Genomic DNA, 17974 nt, shown 5'->3' on the forward strand with positions numbered 1-17974 from the left:
CTTGCACTTAATACAAAAGCTGCATATAAAGATACTTCACTATGTAGTCACCAGGTCATTACTGAAGCTTCCTCATTGCAAAATGGTTTCCATAGCTCTAATAGTGGCAGTTAACCCTCTGCCTGTTTAAAAATAAAATGAAGTTGGTTATTCTCAGACATGTATCTTTTGATATAATCTTAATGAGTTTGTGAAGTCTAAGGCATGTGTCATAGGAGTATCCTTAAGGCAATGTCATCTCAAACCATTTAAAGATGTTTTTCTTAAATTCTTGTTATTTCTACGATTCTCCTCTTGTTATTACTTTTTATAACTTTCCTGGAAGTTAGATGAGCCAAGAAAGTCTTGATAGACTTGTTTGTACACTGTCATACCTTTCTTTTAAAAGACAGAAATGATGCAATCAACTTCCGTCAAGGAAAAGACAGAATGATGCAATCAACTTCCATCAAGGAAACGTTGGCTTTGAAGAATCAGGAATTTAAGGCAAAAATGTGGAATAATGCAGTCAACAGTTTTCTGTCTTGGTTGGTTTGGCCAGTGCTTTGGCAAAGTAGAATCAGCTCCGGGATTTGTCTTCTGATTTGGGTTATAAATCTATTCCATTTCCTAGCTGCGTGATCTTATGCAAGTTGATCAGTAAGGCACTATTTTACTAGTCTGTAAAAATGTGAGAGTGGAATCCAGATGATCTTTAAAGTGCCTTCCAGCTTTGAGATTCTGTGAATTTTTAAACGGAATTCTGTGATAGAGAACTAGGACATTCTTTTGGATTCCCTCTTCGGACTTCCCTTTGGCATTTTTAAACTATCAAATACTAATGTAACCTAGGTGCATGAGGCAGAAGTCTTAAGATAGGACAGACCAGTAATAATAGGACCTTCAACAGGAAAACTTGTGTAAACTCTGGGCTTGTAGTTTATTTGTAAATTAAGATTCTTGTCTAGTCTGGCTGCCTCGTGGACTTGTGAGGATCAAAAGAGTTAATGGGAAAAAAAAAAAAGAGTTAATGGATCAGCAAGCATCATGTAAAATAGAAATATAGGAAAAGAGGAGGCCAGGTTAATGATGACTTCGAAGATTTCTGCCTTTTGAGGGAGAAATAGTGTTAATGTTGGAATTGAAGTGAAAGGTATTTATCTTTTTTAAATAGTAAATTCAGGGATATCATATAGTAGTTGCTTCTGCTCATCCAAATATAGTTTAGGATCTGTTTAGTATGAATTGAAAATACATTCCTTAAATTTTATACTATCATGTGAAATTCTTGCGAAACTCCACAGTCTGGAGTTTATATTCTCATAAAGTGCCAGAATAAATTTTTATGGTATTTTCTTCTTTAAAAGAACCATCTTGGGTGGTTTAAAGATAAAACAAAACTAGAGTCATCAATCCTAGTGTTAGAAGGGGCCTGTATTTGGCTTTCAGATTTTGGGCCCTTTCTACCTTTCCAGTTTTCTTATATTTTATTCTTTCTGCCAACTCGGTGATCCAGTCACACTGGTCTTGCTGTTTCTCCATCTCTTTCTGTTGTGCCTGGTCCCTGAATATACTACTTCTACCTCAGCCCCGAGGCTTCCGTGGCTTCCTTCCAGATTTGGCTTAAAACCCACCTTACTCTAGAAGCTGTTCCTGGCCTCTTCTCCCCAATAACTTACATTACCTAGTGTAAACTGGGTGTCTTGTATCTAGAGTTGTTTGCATGTTGTCTCCTCCATTAGAATGTGAGCTTCTTAAGGACAGGGACCTTTTTTTTTTTTTTTGTATCAGGGCTCAGCAGAGCACCTGGCACATAGTAAAAGCTAAACAAATGCTTCTTGACCAGTACCTGGGTAAGAACCTCTCCGATTTGGGTTTGGTTCTCTCTGGTGGCTACTCCACTGGTATCCCTTCAGTGTGCTTTTTGAAAGTAGCATGTTCACACTCCCAACAGGCCAAATTTGTATCCCAAATATCTAAATATTAGACTTGCTTCATCTTAGCAAATTCTTGAGTACTTGAAATAGTTGCTTTTTTCATTCTGTGACGCCTGAAGAATTACACCCATGAAACAATCAGTGAAAGTTTATTGTGGCAATAGTTCCATGAGGAACAAGGCTGAAGGTCAGCAGTGCAGCCCTGATTATTTTGTGCCCTTAAGCTTTGACATTACGTTGGATAGGAACAGAAGTGGATGATCCTAGACTTTCTACTATAAGGCAAGGCTATAGCGGTATCTTTTCCTTCTGATAGGAAGCCTGGTTAGTCATTTATTCTAATGATGACCTTTATATCCACATCTAGCCCTGCTACTTGATCTGTTAAGGGAAGAAAGGAAGGACTACAGTTGTGTTCTCACGGTGTTATTGATGCTCTTTTATTTATTCCCTGCAGCATTTTCACCATAATTGTTGCTGTGATATGATGCAGTGATTGTTCTTGAGTGTGGAAACTCCTACAATAGAGACAGGAGTAAAGAAAACAGCCTGTTGCCAGGTACTGAGCTTATAAAGACAAAAAGGAAACATTTTCTATCCTCAAAAAGTTTGTTTTACTGAGAGAAAACAAAGTGAATATAGGGAAATGTATACAGAAATATCTGCAGAATACAAGGTGGATAGAGAGCTGGTCTTGGGTGGCCTGCATGATCTGTGAAGTAACATTTGGACATTTGGTGTGTGATTTTACCAAGTCACCCATCATCTCTGCTTTCTAGGTAACTTTCTAAGACCATAAATTGCAAAGTAGATGCTAAGCTGTATTTTCTTCATCCTTGACTTGTCTCATGCTAATGAAATCATAGGTCCCAGTCTGACAGAGTTTATGTTTTTGAGTAGATTCTGCTCGTATGATTCCACCCCATCTATCTACTCTGCCCCAAAATCCTTTCAGCATAATTTTCATTTATTGGCATAATTTACAACAAATAGCCATTCTGAAAAGCAACCTGGTATATATGAAGTAATTGCAATTAGTCTGTTCCAAGTTGTTCTCTAAAGATTGTTAATTTTTCCCCTTAGAAAAATGTTTTGTTTTCTTGCCAAGAGCTTTAAAAAATTGTTCATATGGACTGCCCGTTGTCTAGAATTTTAAGGGGAGTTTGGAAAGCAGAAATTGTGATGAGAATTTGTTTTCTTAGGTCTATTTTGCCAGTTCTGGGGCGAGGGGGAATCTATTTAGCTTCATTAATCATCTGTGTGTATATTTCAGCTATAGAAGTAAAGGAGCATATAACCTAATGAATCCAGAAAGGAAAACCTGGGGTTTAAATTCTGTGTCTCACACTTAAATTTAAATAGTTGTTTGATTACCCAAATTGTAATTTCTCAGAGCTTGTTTACTCTTGTCAGATGGGAATAATTTAATAACTAGCATGTGTGTAGCACTTTGAAGTTTGCAAAGCACTTATGTCAAGTGCTACTATTCCTTTTTTAGAGATGAGCAAACTGAGACAGATAAAGAGGTTAAGTGGTTTGCCCAGATTGACAAAAGAAATGTCTCACACTGGATTTGAATTCTGAGCTTTCTGACTTAAAAGTCCAGTTCTCTATTCAATGAACCCCCTTTTCCCCTCCCCAGCTACCAATACCTGCCTCACAAAGTTGTGTAAAGCTCCTCGCCAACTTTAATATACATGTCACTTAATATTTGAGAATTGGAAAAATCTATGGTGGGAAGTTTAGGGACTAGAATTTTATTTCCATTGTTAAATTAAGGAAACCCTTTGAAGAAATATACTTTGCTATAGAATAGCCTTAATTCTAGATTGTGTGATGTTCTGACCAGGGCAAAAAGGCAAAGACTTAAAACAACAAATTTTGTGTTATCAAGTATTTATATGGCATGTGCTAAGTTCACTATTCAACGTAGGATACATATTTTAGGATCAAAATAATTTAATATTCCAGCAAAGTAATTTGGTATGTTAGCAGAGCAAATTACAGATTATTATTTCAACTGGGTGTATCTAGTTCAGTTTACATGGTGCATATTGTCATCTCACACACAAAATAAGATTAGTCATTGCTTGTAATTGCAGAATTGAATTCTTTAAAGATATTTCTCTGGCTCAAAAGACAATTTGTCATGGTGACAATGCATCTATAGACAGTTCGAGGGTGACACAGATTGTCTTTAGGTTTATAATACTTTTCTATGGCTTTGAGCAGGAGCCTTGAGCCAGAACTCAAATTGATTTTTAAATCTCTACTTAGTATGTACTAAAAACTGGCCTAAAATCAATCTTGTTGTTGAGGATGGAGGGGATATGACAATGGAGGATTGCCATAGGAAGGATGTTGTTTTCGGGAAAATTGGTAAAGGTACATGCTGCAGCTTCTATAAACAAAATTAATGTAGAGCCTAGTCATCAACTTGAAATTTCTTAACATTGAAAAAATTATCCTTTTATTGATTAGATGGAAGAGTATAAAGAAGAAGGATGTTGAAAATAATTCAAGGTCACCTGAGTATATTCAGCAATCAATAGGGCTACAGAGTTGTAACTTGCAGCTTCATAATTTTGTTTATTTGAAAAATCGATAACTGGAATTTTAGAATATCAGTTATTTTCAAAAATGGGATTGAAATAGTCAAGCAAATGAAAGCCAGGAAAGCTAACTAGGCTGGCCATTTAAATACCTTCTTTTACCAGAAAATAATTTGGAGTCTTTTTAGGATAATTTAATGGACTGGGAGAGGGGAGACAATAAGTTCAAGATAACAGCATTTGTCTTTTTAAAATGCTGCATTATTTTTAATTATATTCAGAATTACAGGTTATTATTATTATTTTTTTTACTGATGGTCCTATTTAATTTGTAAGATAAATTGAACTAATTGACCTTCCCAGATTAAAATATTATGACTAGATAAAATGACCCTAACTTTGCATATAGTTTTATTTATAGGTAAAGTTTGGCTCCCTCCCCACCTCTTTTTTTCTTGAGCATATTACTATATTATCAATATTTACATTAAGTATTCTAACATAATTAAAAATTTATGTATTCAATTTAATTTATATGATGATCCAAGCTGGAGGAGACATAAAAGTGGGGTTTTTTTTCCCTTTATCTGAAGAATAGCATTTTTTATTCTTCATTTTGGCCTTTCAAAATTGTCTCAGGTCATTGGATTGCTGAGAATAATTAAGTCATTACAGTTTATCTTACAATATTGTTATTGCTGTGTGCAGTGTTCTTCTGATTCTGTTCATTTTACTTTTATGTAAGTCTGCAGATTTTTTTGAAAGCATCCTGCTTATCCTTTCTTATAACACAATAGTATTCCATCACAATCATTGTTTAGTCACTTCCCAGTTGATGAACATCCCCTCAAATTCCATTTTTTTTTTTGCAACAATTAAAAAGCTGCTATAAACATGTTTGTATGTATAGGTCCTTTTTCTTTTTTTAATCTCGTTGGGACCTAATAATATTGTTGTTTGGTCAAAGGGTAAGCATAATTTTATATCCCTGAAGAGCCTTTCAATAGACATTCTGTATTGTTAATGCAATTCACTCCAACAAAACCTTCAAAAGCACCTACTAAGTTAAAGGTACTGTTCTAGATGCTTGGTACACAAATTCAAAAATGAAAAATGACTTTCACTTGAGGAGCTTATATACTACTAGAAGGATATATTGTGTAAAATAATAGGACATAAATGTTTTAGGCCAGCCTCATTTTTCAAATAATCAAATTTTAAGGCCCAGAAAGTTTCTGTGACTATAATGAAAGATTGGTCTTCTCCAGTAGGCAAAAAGCAGAGCTGTCATCAACTTGTTTTCTGTTGTTGAGGAGAATACAAGGACATAAATATTGTTCTGCTTCAACTTTAGTCGTCTAAATTCTTGTAAGTTTACCAATTTCTTATGCCCAAGCCCATTTGCTTTTTTTTTCCTTTGGGGGGGAGAGAGGGGTTGGAGGCAGTTGAGTTAAGTGACTTGTGCACGATCACACAGCCTAGTCAATGTTAAGTAGCTGAAGTTGGATTTGAATTCAGGTCCTACTGACTCTAGCGCTGGTTCTCTATCCACTGTACTATCTAGCTGCCCCTTAATTCTTTCTAATGTTGATTCTTTTGCATGAAGAGAGTTTGCTCTGTTCTCCCTCTTATATTTACATTCTAATCAGTACCAGAGAAACATGAAATACTTTTTAATTTCTGGTAGTAGTGTAGCCATGGGGAGGACTGAGCAAAGGAAGTCATTAACTAACTGAAAGAGGCCCATGAGGTATAAGTGCTAAAAGAACTGGAGGGCTTCCCCTGGTTGTGGTATTCTGCCCTATCTTGGAGTGCTCTGCAATGCTTCATTCTTTGAAGTGGACTGCCAGACTTTTCAGTCTTAATGTAGTGCTATATGCCTCAAAAGTGATAATACCTTCTTGTGATCAATCACATTAGCTCAGTACACTTCTCAAAGTGTATTGGGGAGGTCCCTGAGACTTTTCAGGAGATCCTTTGAGGTCATAATCAGTTTTCATAATAATACTGACATATTTTAATTTCCAAAACAGTAAATAGCAATAGGTATCTACATTACAGAAAGGTCCCTGGGGTCCTCAATTTTTAAGATTATAAAGTGTGTCCTGAGACTAGCTTTTAGAGCAACTGCACTAGCTCAGACAACTTCTCTTCTGCCACAACAGAACCAGGATTAGAGAAGGAGAATTATTTTACTGAAATCCCAAAATATTTATTTTTGGAATTGGAATCTTTGTGTTGATGTTTCTACTAGATGGTAGCCTGCAGCTTAATTGTTGTTTACTGATTTTGTAATGAAGCTAGTTGTCCCAGGTGGGAATTCAAGATAATTAGTTTTTGAAGTTGTGTATGAGTTTTCAGAGTATTATGACCTTGAAGGAGAATAAAAATAACAGAATAAAATTCCTGGAAACTGAAAAGTAAAATTTTTCAGAATTAAACCAAATAAACATTTTTGGACTTGGCCACTGTGGATTTGTCTGGCCATTACCCCTCCCTCCTTTTTTATTTTTAAAAGAATTAGGAGTATCATGAGTAGTAATGGGGGTGGGGAAATGAAGGCCATTGGAACTTTTTAAAAAATCTGCAGAAGAGTACTGAAGGAAGTCCAGAAAAATAACAGTTTTGAAAAGTTGTATTCTGCTTTAAAAGGAAAAAAAAAAAAAAAAAAAGACAGTACAGTGGATAGAGCACTAGCCCTGAAGTCAGGAGGACCTGAGTTCAAATGTGGTCTCAGACACTTAATACTGCCTAGCTGTGTGGTTGTGGATAAGTCACTTGACTCTAATTGCCTCAGGGTAAAAAAAAAAAGACAAGTGATAAGAAATGGAAATTAATGGTTTCAATTGCAGTGTTCATTGTATTGTACTTTTATGTTGTAAAAATTGAAAATTAAACATAGAGTAACTGGTTATAAAGTGGAAAATAGCAAGCATTTATCCATCCAACAGAACACATGCGTGTCTTGTGCTTAATTCAGTTTTGAATTTATGCATGACCAGTTTTGCAATTTAATACCAGAGAGGACAATATGAGGCAGCCAGTCACTTTTTACTTCTATAATCATTTGCAATTAGTTATACCCTTAGTAGTGTTAGACTGTGAAACTTTGTGTGGAGGCATTCTTTTTAATAAAAGCTAGAGATTAAGGAAAAATGTTGAAAGATGGATGCAATTATGATGATCAGGGTACTCCCTGTGATGATGGAAATGTAAATAGTTGTTTTGTTACAAGCCTCTTTAATTCCACTAAACCAGGGTGTCTATTTTTAAGCCTTTCATTTAAAGTTAAATCTATAAAAGGGGAATAAATAGTCTAAATTGGATAATTCACTTCAGTCAATTCTTTGGGGATCTACTACATTTAAGACACTGGGCTATGTATCTGATAAGGATGAATAAGACAGCCACCTGCTTTTTACATGAAATACATCTTTCAGATAAGTGCTAAAGTGACAGCTGGCTTGCCTGAAAATTTAGAGGATCCTTTGGATTTTGGTTATTTATTGCAGCACACTGTTCTCTTATTTCACAGATGCTGAAAGTAACTGATTCACTTGAATACTGCTTTTATGACAAGATATTTCTGAGACTTATGTTAAATTTAGACAAAGAGTTTGAGTCTCAGAACCACCATTCTTGAGTCCAGCTCCATAAACTAATTGTCCTTCTGGAATGAAGTCTAAAGGTTACAGTAAGATCTCTTACATCTGTTAATAGATGCCTGTACAATCTTGATGCAAGTTCTGACTGATTAGTTTTTTACTCTTTATCAGTAGACATACTGTGTATCATTAATGATCTCATGTTGAAAATTTTCCACCAAAATGGGATGTTAAGTGGGGAAAAGAAGGAAAAGCAGCTGGTGGATTGGTGGGATCTCATTCCCTTATGCTAGCCTACTTTAATTTTTGGCATTGAATTTGCAGTTTGGTTTTTCTGGTTTGTTCAGATTTCAAACACTAGTTATCAGAGATTTCAAATTAAAAGTAAATGCATATAGGAGTGAAATCATTTGGAAACATTAAAGAAATAGGAAAATAAGCTTAAGGAACAGGGATATTTGTGGTAATAAATGGAGTATTGATTTCTCTTTAGAATTGGAATAGGTGTGTCCTTAAGAATTCCCACTTGCAGACACCAATTTACCTTAGTGGCGGTGTGGAGCTTGACATGAGTTTAGATTGTGCCTCAGACACTTACTGGTAGTATGGCCCTGGGCAAGTTGATTAACCTCTAAAATAAGCATCTAATATAAGCAACCCTCCATACCAGGGTTGTTGTAAGAATGAAATGAAATAACAAATGTAAACAAATTAAGGTTATATAAATGCTAGCTACTATTAATAACATATGATTTTCCAAAGTTGTGGCATTACATCATATTAAAGGGAGAAAGAAAAGATATTGTTTTATCTTTATACTTATTTTGATTGATTTTATTTTTATGTAATAAAAAGTTTATTAAGTGAGTTCTTTATGGGTGTTTCTGGACTGTCTAGTGCATATGTCTTAGAAAAGTCCTTTTAAATTTTAGTATTTTTATTCTGTATGATTAACATCAATGGTATACTGTTCAAAACTGAACAATGCTGTAACTAGAAATTAGTAGCTTTGGAGAGCTATGATTTTAAAAGGTGAAGACTGCATTTGGATCTCTTTTTCTTGATAAGTTATTTGGTAACTCAAAAAATGCTAATTTGTACATTGCTTGCATCAGTGCTTATTCTTAAGATGAACTTAGAAATGTTTGTAAATTTAATTTTTTTCAATTAACAAAAATATTTTTTTTTCTCTCCCACCTCCAAGAAAACAAGATATATTTTTGTTTCATTCTGCACCCTTGCTGGCCTGAACTTGAAAACCTACTAAGGCACATATAAATTTTTTTATCTTTTCCCCCACAAATAACAATGGAATCTGGTATAGGAGAAAGGCGCTGGATTTGACATAATAATGGTGTTTGAATCTTGACTAACTTCATAAAGTCCCTTTTTCTGTTCTAAACCTCCCATTTCCTCAGCAGGGGAAATGAAATAGGTGATTTTCTAATGTTCCTTCCAGTTCTCAGTCTACGAATACTGTGACTGAAATTATTCTTAACAGAAAAAGCCTTCCTCTTGCTAACTCTTCCTTAGTGGTAAGAATGTGTTTAGCAAAAAACAGTTGAGGTCCTTAGTGTTGAAATAAAATTTTGCAGCCAGGTGAGTGAAAATCTAGCAATAAAGTTGTTCTTCTAGCATTACTACATCTGGCAGAAAAGCTTTTGAAATTCCTATGTGAGATTGTCGAATTCTCATCCTATATATTTTCTTTCAGATTCCTTTGTTTCTTCCTCTCAGCCTGTATCTCTATTTTCGACCTCACAAGGCAAGTCTGTAATTTTCTTGTGCATTAATGAAAGAAAAATGTTCAGAAAGAGGCTGTAACTGGGGGTAGAAGGCACAAGTTTCTTATTGTCCACCCCCCTCCCCAAGCCCCCAATCCCTTGAAACCAAAATTAGTAGCAAATCAGTTCATTGTGTTTCTCTTCAGCAGCTGTTTGTTCATGGTTCTCTGGAAGCATTTGCTAGTCAAGTAAGGTTTACTTTTTAAGTGTCAGCCCTGTGAAACAAAATTGACTGTGCCCACTAAAATTTAGGACAGCTGGAAATGTCTTTAGGTTGGGGGGGTTACACAGGAGGGTGGATGAGAATGGGGAGTCAACCCCAGAATGTGATATTTACATAATGTGTATATACATGTATATATAACTAGCAATTATTTAACTCTTGGGACACTTGGTGTTTGGAAGAAAAGTATGTAACCTTGCCTCCACTGCCTATACAGAAAGCACCTGTCAGCGAACTGTGAAATGTCTTAGGTTTGAGTTTCTCTCCTCATTGGCTCTGCAGTAAGTCACTTGGCTTTCTGGCAAGCAGTACTATTTCTAGATATTGTCAGGACTTTTCCTTTTTTAATCTGGCATCTCGTGGGGAAGGTAATTGGCAGTGTAGTTACTTCATGTTTGGTGATTTTCAGGGTGAGATAGCAAGGGTGGAAAAGGTGGGAGGCAGAAGCAGTAAACTTATTTGTCCTACTAAATAAATGCTACTTCCTTGGTAGTGTTACTATGGACCCACAAAACCAGCTTTTTTTTGTAGCCAGGAAACCAGCTTAAAAAAAAAAAAAGTATAATTAAATTATCTCTAAATAGCCCAAGGCCACTTTAGAGTTTTCTTTGTGGCTACTGAATCTTAGTTGGAATTACATATGTTGAAAGTTATTCCAATTCTTCAGGGAATCTGCCCTTAAATGGGACAGAATGGAATGAAACATAGAATTTAAGATGAGTGAATGAACATAGAATTTTTGACTTATTTACTTTTCTTTGCAAAAACTATGATAGACAGAATTGTATATACCGTGAGTTAAATCATGTCCCCTGAAACTCAAGTGTACATAAGTCTTAGAATACTTACACATGCTATATACGTTATTTTTAAAAAAAAACAAAACCTTACTATATTTGGATTCTGGAATCAGACCAGATTTCCACAAATTATAATCTTTCTTTTAATGAACTTAACAGTGCAAGTAAATCAATATTTTATTTGGGGGAGAGGGAACCTCCTGTATTTTGTGCTCAGTTGTTATCATTACAATTATTTTTGGAAATCAAAAATCCACTATTAATGGTCATTTTCATGCTGGAAAGAAATAGCTTCTATCTTAAATTGGCCATATATGCAATGAATGTTTCCAGAAACAAATTGCAAGAATTTATTCTAGGTGCAGTGGGTAGAACATCAGCTCTGAAGTAAGGAGGAACCTGAGTTCAAATGTGGTCTCAGACACTTAACACTTCCTAGCTTTGTGACCCTGGGCAAGTCACTTAACCCCAATTGCCTCAGCAGAAAAAAAGAAAAAGAAAAAAATTTATTCTAGACATTGAATTTGAAACAACAATGTATTGTCATAGACTGGAAAAGAAAAAGGATTTTTATAATCTAAAATTTATTTATAAGAGGTTTCAGTTTCAGAAAGTTTTTAGAATTCCAGAATAATTTTAAACTTGAAGAACAACTCTTCTCTTCCTCTACCCACTCCCCTTTATTTTATTTTATTTTATTTGGTATGAAAAGTTATTTAAGAGAAGGTAAGGTAGGTTTTAGGATAGTGTTAAAGCAAAAATTAACAGGACTTATCTGTCAGTTTTCATGAGGCATTCAAAAGCCCAGGCCCATTGATAACACTTTTTTTCCTTTGGTGAAAGCTATTAAGACAGTGTAAATAGTGCGAACCAACTGTGTTTATTGAACAAATGAAATTGACCTTCTCTGATCTGCAAATCTTTGTAGTGGCCAATGGTGAACATTATGGACTTGGTTATTGTGTGGGGATCCACTCACTGGAGGCTGATTAAGAAATAACCTTCCTTAGATGAATTGGTTCTTAGCTACTTTGAGCAGATTCCACTTTTCTTCAGTAAATAACAGAAGGGCAAAATATCAAGAAGAGTCTGTTTGCTTTGAATTTTGGCTGCTTTGAGTAGAGGTAAACCATCCCAAAGAATTACTGGTTTTAAATTCTAAGATGCTAAGGTACATGAAAGCTAATGAATAGATTCAAACCTATAGAATGCCTCTGTGTTTTGTTTTCATAATTAGTTTGAAGAAAACTTCTTAACTTGCATAAAATCTTTTTCTTGGAACAGTAGCAAACTTATAGCTAGCCCTCTAAAGAGTTCGAAATTAGTGGGGCAGACACCCTTTAATGACTTCAGACAATGAGGTGTTCAGTATTATCCTGTGTATGGAGCCAGAGCCTTCAGCTTGAATATAAATAGATAGGAAGATATTAAATATCACTAATTAGACTGAGGGAGGCCTGGCTGAATTTGGAATCTAATTTACCAGATTTTTAAAGAAAAGTTCAAGTGTGATTAGTAACAAAGTAAGTAGTTTTGGTCCTTGAAGTAGTGTATCAACTGTACAGCTATAGAAACTATTAAAGTTTAAAACTGCACCAAAACTTTTGAAACACTTTGTATATTGAGATAAAAAGTAACTTTTAAAATTGTTTAAGAAAGTTAAATTAGTTCCCTTATAAATCTTGCTTAATAAGTTCTTTTTAATTCTAGAATAGTAAACTTCTATGCAGTTCAGGTGTATTCTAAGTTAGTGAAGTACAAATTAACATTTTACAATGGTAAAAGTGATTGTTGTTAATAAAGTGACTGCAGCAAGTCATCAGGTAAGGACTGCAGCAGGCAGGCCCTCTGCCAAAGGGCAGGTAAGAGATCCCCTTTTAGACATGGAGAAGCTGAGGCCTGGACTTAGTCACTAATTTGCCCAAAGTTGCAATGCTTTTTCCATCCTTCTTTCATGTTTACTGATTGTGTGTTCTTCTAAAAAGATGAGCAACACTTCTGTTAATGTCTTAGCCTAGGAGCAGTTGAAGAAGCTAGTTTGGCCATGTAATCACTAAATAGACTATTAGAGTAATGTTTTAAAGATGTTTTGTGTCAGGCATAAACGCCAACTAATACATAATTATCCTCTTCAACTATTTTCACTAAAAATAGATGCAAGAGAAAATGACATGGGACTTTTCATCTTTAGAAAATATTACAGAAAATTATTGGGGTTGAGGGAACAGACAAATTAAAAAATCTTGCCATGAAGTATGGAAAACATATTTGCTTCAATAATTGTTTACATTCAGTCTGGCCAGTGCAATACTGTATAGGCATCTGGAATAGGAAGTTACAACACTAATAATTTTGGGACAAGCATTGAGGAAGAAAAAAATGAGCCAGTTACAGCCTTTTTTTAATTTATAAAATAAAACATTTTTCTTTGTATGAAAGAAATTTTTTTTGGTTGTTTTGGATCTAGCTTAGCTGCAAAGTGTCTGCTGGCTAACTTCCTATTTTGATGCTGTGGCTGAAAGTTGTTGATACTATTTTGCACGTTTTAAAACTTTAAAGCTGTCTTTTCCTCTTGTTTTGTTTTTTTTTTTTTTTTTTTTTTTTTTTTGTTACCATTAAAAAAAAAAATTCATGTGTAGGGAAACCTATGCCTGAATATTTTTTTCAAGCTAAACTTATATATGTGTGTGTGCACATTCGTATGTCTTGTGTGGCAGTGACAAATTCATTGATTAAATTATAAACTGTATTTTTATATTACCCATTCCTTTCAAGTGATTGTCCTTTTGTGATAGAATAATTAGCTCATTATAACCTTTATTTGATCTTGTAATTTGTTCCTAAGTTTTCAGTACTATATTGTAGAGACAGTAAGTATTCATGTCCGTGAGTTGCTTTATCTCGAATAGAAAAATATGAGGTGCATTTAACCTTTCCAAATGGCAAGATAAGAAGAGCTTAAGATCTTTGTGCAGATTTTTTTCACAAGTCAATTCTAGTCTCCCAAAACAAATAGATTGGAGTTCTACATTTTGGGGTAGGGAGTGATTTTGGGAAATAGGAGAAAAAATTGAAAAGTAAGTCTTAAAAGCTTACTATTTTTTCATATTTTGAAATTTTAGAGAAAATATTTTCTGACTTAGATCACATATTAGCCAATCAACAGTGGAAACCAGGGCAGTATTAATAAATTCTAGCAAATTTAGTGGTGATAATAATCTTAGATCAAAAGTTTTAAGAGTACAGCTTCTAATATAACTTCCAGTTTTAATTAAGAAATTATTATTTAAAACTATTGGAAGTTTTTTAGTTGTGTTTTTAGGTTTTAAAGCAGCCTAGAGACAAGGGGCTCAATAAAGTCTGATGAAATTTGAAATATAATCATGCTCACTATATTTCTCAATCTAAAGCTCATTTGCCATCTCTAAGTGGATAGGGATTTTTATTGGTATTCAGGCCTCTTGAAAACAGGATACAAACTAAATGACCCTTTTTAAAAAATAGAATTTTTAACAATATTTTATAGTATTTTTTTTTCCTTCCCAGTTACTGAATGAGGTTGTTTCTCTGAAATTAGGGATTACCCAGAGTGTTTCCTTTGGTAAAAAATAATAAGACAGAAAAGTCCAAATAGTGCTACCCAACTAATTAATTAATATTAATGCTTCTTCATAGTGTACAGTATTTTGAAAACTATAGTAAAGCTCATTCTTCATGATTCTCACAGTATTACCATCTAGTCTTGGACAGCAGTGCTGCCATGATTGATTGAGAATGGTGTTCTTTGCTTGTCAGAGCTAGGCATACTGGTCATATCAGAAAATTGAAAGATTTATTAAATTTAGCATTAATTTGTATTTTCACAAAATCACCAAAAAAATTAATTTCCACATTCATTGCCTTTAGGTGTTTTAAATTAGTGAAAAGTAGGTTCTGTTCAAGTCTGTTAGTACTTTAAACATTGCTAAATAATTTAAACATTGTCATAATTGCTGACACAATCTTGTGCTGAAATTGCAGACAGGATGGTAAAAATGAAAAGGACAGAAGGAATTTTTTTTTCCTTTTATGAACATTAGGAACTAAACAAAACCAATTTCTTCCAATATTTTTTTTAGAAGCAAGGAGGTAATGCTAGGTTCCGAGAACTGTTCTCGTAATATAAACTAGCAAATTTTAACTAAATTAGAGGCTGGTTTACTTGTCATCTGAGGATCAGTTTAGATTGGCCAACTAACAATTACAAAAATTTTTTTGTCCACAGCAACTAATGAAGGACCATTTATTTAAATCTCATTGGGATTACTATATATCCCATAGAAATTATGCATCTATTAAGAAAGGGAGAAGAGGCTAAGTTAATTGAAAAAATAAGAGGACTAATAACAGTTTTTTAGTGGGGGAAGATTTGATTTTTTCAAAAAAAGATCGACAATTCTGTCTAATAGTTAAATTAGAACACTTTCCTAAATATTATTTAAAGTCAGGTTGCTTCTTTCGGTATATTTTTTTGGTATTGATGTCAATGAACGTAATACATTATGCTCTAACAAGTATATATTAAGTGCTTACTTTATGCCAGAGTTATAATGGCCATATTTTACAGGTTTTTCTCTTTGGCACCATTGTTTCATTTATGATTGGTTATTTCAGTCAATTTAAGGAAAGGTTTATGTTAATTATACATTTTAAAATCAAGACTTAGTTTAGCTCTTAGCCCGAAAATACAATCCAGATTTTTAACATTTCCTTACACATTGTTACCAGCGTAATTTTATGTCCATTTCTTTTCAAGATGACATGCCTGCCTCAGACTTTTGAGGAATTTTGACCATTACCAACTGAGTACAAAACACATTGCTAATTCCTCCAGAAGAGAATTAGGGGGTCAGGAAAACAAAGCTTATTTAAAATATGTCAAAAGACAATCTAACAGATATACATACCTGGTGGAGGAATGGTACTGGAAAGACCACTTTTACTTAACTCAGAATTCCCCTTTCTTTAAGAAATTACTAAGCTATTCTGTTCCAGCCTGCTTCTATCTAATCCAAACAATATTCATTGAATAGTAATAAGTAACCATTAAAAAAAAAAATTTACTAAGGTTTATTATTGCCATAGTTTGTAATAGAGAAATTCATGTTTCTGAGCTTCATTGTGGTATAATATTTTACTTAATTTTCTGCTTAGAATGTCTCTGCTGCATTCTGGCAGAGTTGCATTATGTTGGATTTGAGGATTTTTTTATTCATTAGCACTGAGTATGGATTATAATTGGATTAAGCAATTTTTTGTTCTTGTTGCACAGATTGTATACCACTAAATTTTAACAATTTTTTTTTCCTGACCTCAGATTGTGATTACTGTGATCTGTTAGTAGATTCCATTACAACAACATTTAAAAGAATATCTTATAACAATGAAATTTTGTGACTTTGTAATGAAATTTGCCAGTCCTCTTTATTTTTGTGTTAAAATTAAATCTGCAGATTGAGACTTGAAATCACTATTTGGAATTCTCACTTGTTGCTATTTAGTGTTTGAAGGTATGGTATGTTACTGTTTTCATATACAATAGAGAGTGAAGATGGCATTGTTGCATTCTGATCAAAGATATTATCGGAGTGTAATGTTGTGAAATATGCTATGCCAGCCCTAGGAAAATTGCAAAGGAACGTGAACTTTGTTCAGTAATTTCCTACTTCTTTTTTTAGTTCCTCTGCCAAAAGCTCTCCAGACTAGCTCACTAAGACTAGCTCTCTGATCTGAAGACTGAATTTTTTCTTCCATCCTTCTCCAATCCAAATCTATTTGTTCTAGGACTTCCACAAGCTATGAAATTGGAAAATAATCTAATAAAGCATCAATAAAATATGAGATATCTTGCACTGTGCTAATAATAAGCCCTCCTGGGTGCAAAGACAAAAGCAAAATAGGCTCATATTTTTTGGAATTTACATCCTAATGATAAGATACAAAGTAGATTTGAGGTACTCTTAAAAGTGTTAATAACTAATCTGTTACCTTAGCAAGAGTATTTGATTATTAAAAGATGACTTCTGACAATTGGTTTACTTCAACCAATAGAAATCCAAATGTTTGAAAAATTTGGAACTGGTAGGTCTTTTAAAGACCCTTCAAATTATATACCCTATGATAATTATGTCTAAGAGCAGCTCTTGCGTCCAGGACAGATCTTCTTGGCTGTTAGGCATAAGAGAGGACTCCCAATGTGCCTCAGCAGTTCAGAGGGACCACCAGCTCTTCCAAGGACTCTTCTTGTAAAAGAGTGAATTTTATTATTTTTTTAAATGTCACATCATTCTTAGTGGTATCTTTTCTTTTAATATCATCTTCATTTCCAAATTTCTATCCAGAGAGTCATCTTTTATAACAAAGATTTTTAAAAGAGAAAAAGCAATTCATCAGAACTACTCTGCGAATCAACATGCTGTGTCTTAGAGCATAAACAACATTGCCTTTCTATGTTTGTCACCTCTACAGTAAAAGTAGGAAAGGAAACCCAAGATTGGTCATCAGAATTATGCAGCAAAAAAATAAGAGAATTATAATGATATAAGACTATGTGTTCTAAGTTGTTCAGTTTACATAATTCACATAGTTTTCGCCCTCTCACCTGTTCCCAACTGAGAAAGTCCTGTTATAAACGTCGTACAAAACTTTAACAACACTTTGTTACCATGTAGTTAAAACTGCAAAGTGGTATAATAGTTTGTGCTGCTTCTATTAATGTTTTTGCAAAGAAAGTCCCTGCCTTCCAAAACCTTCCTTGTGCCTCTATAATGCTTTGCCCCATTGCATTATTAGCATGAAATAGCATCCTGATTCATGCATGCTTTGTTGATTAAGTGTGGTGATTGTTTTGTTGCCCACATTTATACAAATATGTGCATATACATATGTCAACTAAAAATGAAAAGCATGCTGCTTTGCTTGCCTAGCTTATGTGTATTGTATTCTGTAAATATTTTTTCTTCTAAATCTGGCTTCCGAGGGATTAAGCTCTCTCTGCTCTGATATGGGCACATGAGAAATCATGACTTCTTTTTTTTCTTCTTCTGAAATTCATA

At 34.0% G+C, this 17974-nt stretch overlaps 1 protein-coding gene across 5 annotated transcripts in view; it reads left to right on the plus strand.

Moving 5' to 3' along the window:
- The window catches only part of RTN3 (reticulon 3), a 47285-nt gene that overhangs the window by 3555 nt on the left and 25756 nt on the right, over positions 1–17974 (plus strand). For 2 of the 5 annotated variants that reach the window (XM_051966261.1, XM_051966262.1), the window contains exon 2: positions 9788–9838. The exons of the other annotated variants lie outside the window; for them this stretch is intronic. In XM_051966261.1, coding sequence (XP_051822221.1) covers positions 9788–9838 — 51 coding nt within the window. The remainder of the gene's footprint in view (positions 1–9787; positions 9839–17974) is intronic. 5 annotated transcript variants of the gene reach the window in all.

This window comes from Antechinus flavipes, chromosome 6 (assembly GCF_016432865.1).
Source record: "Antechinus flavipes isolate AdamAnt ecotype Samford, QLD, Australia chromosome 6, AdamAnt_v2, whole genome shotgun sequence".
Lineage (NCBI taxonomy): Eukaryota > Metazoa > Chordata > Mammalia > Dasyuromorphia > Dasyuridae > Antechinus > Antechinus flavipes.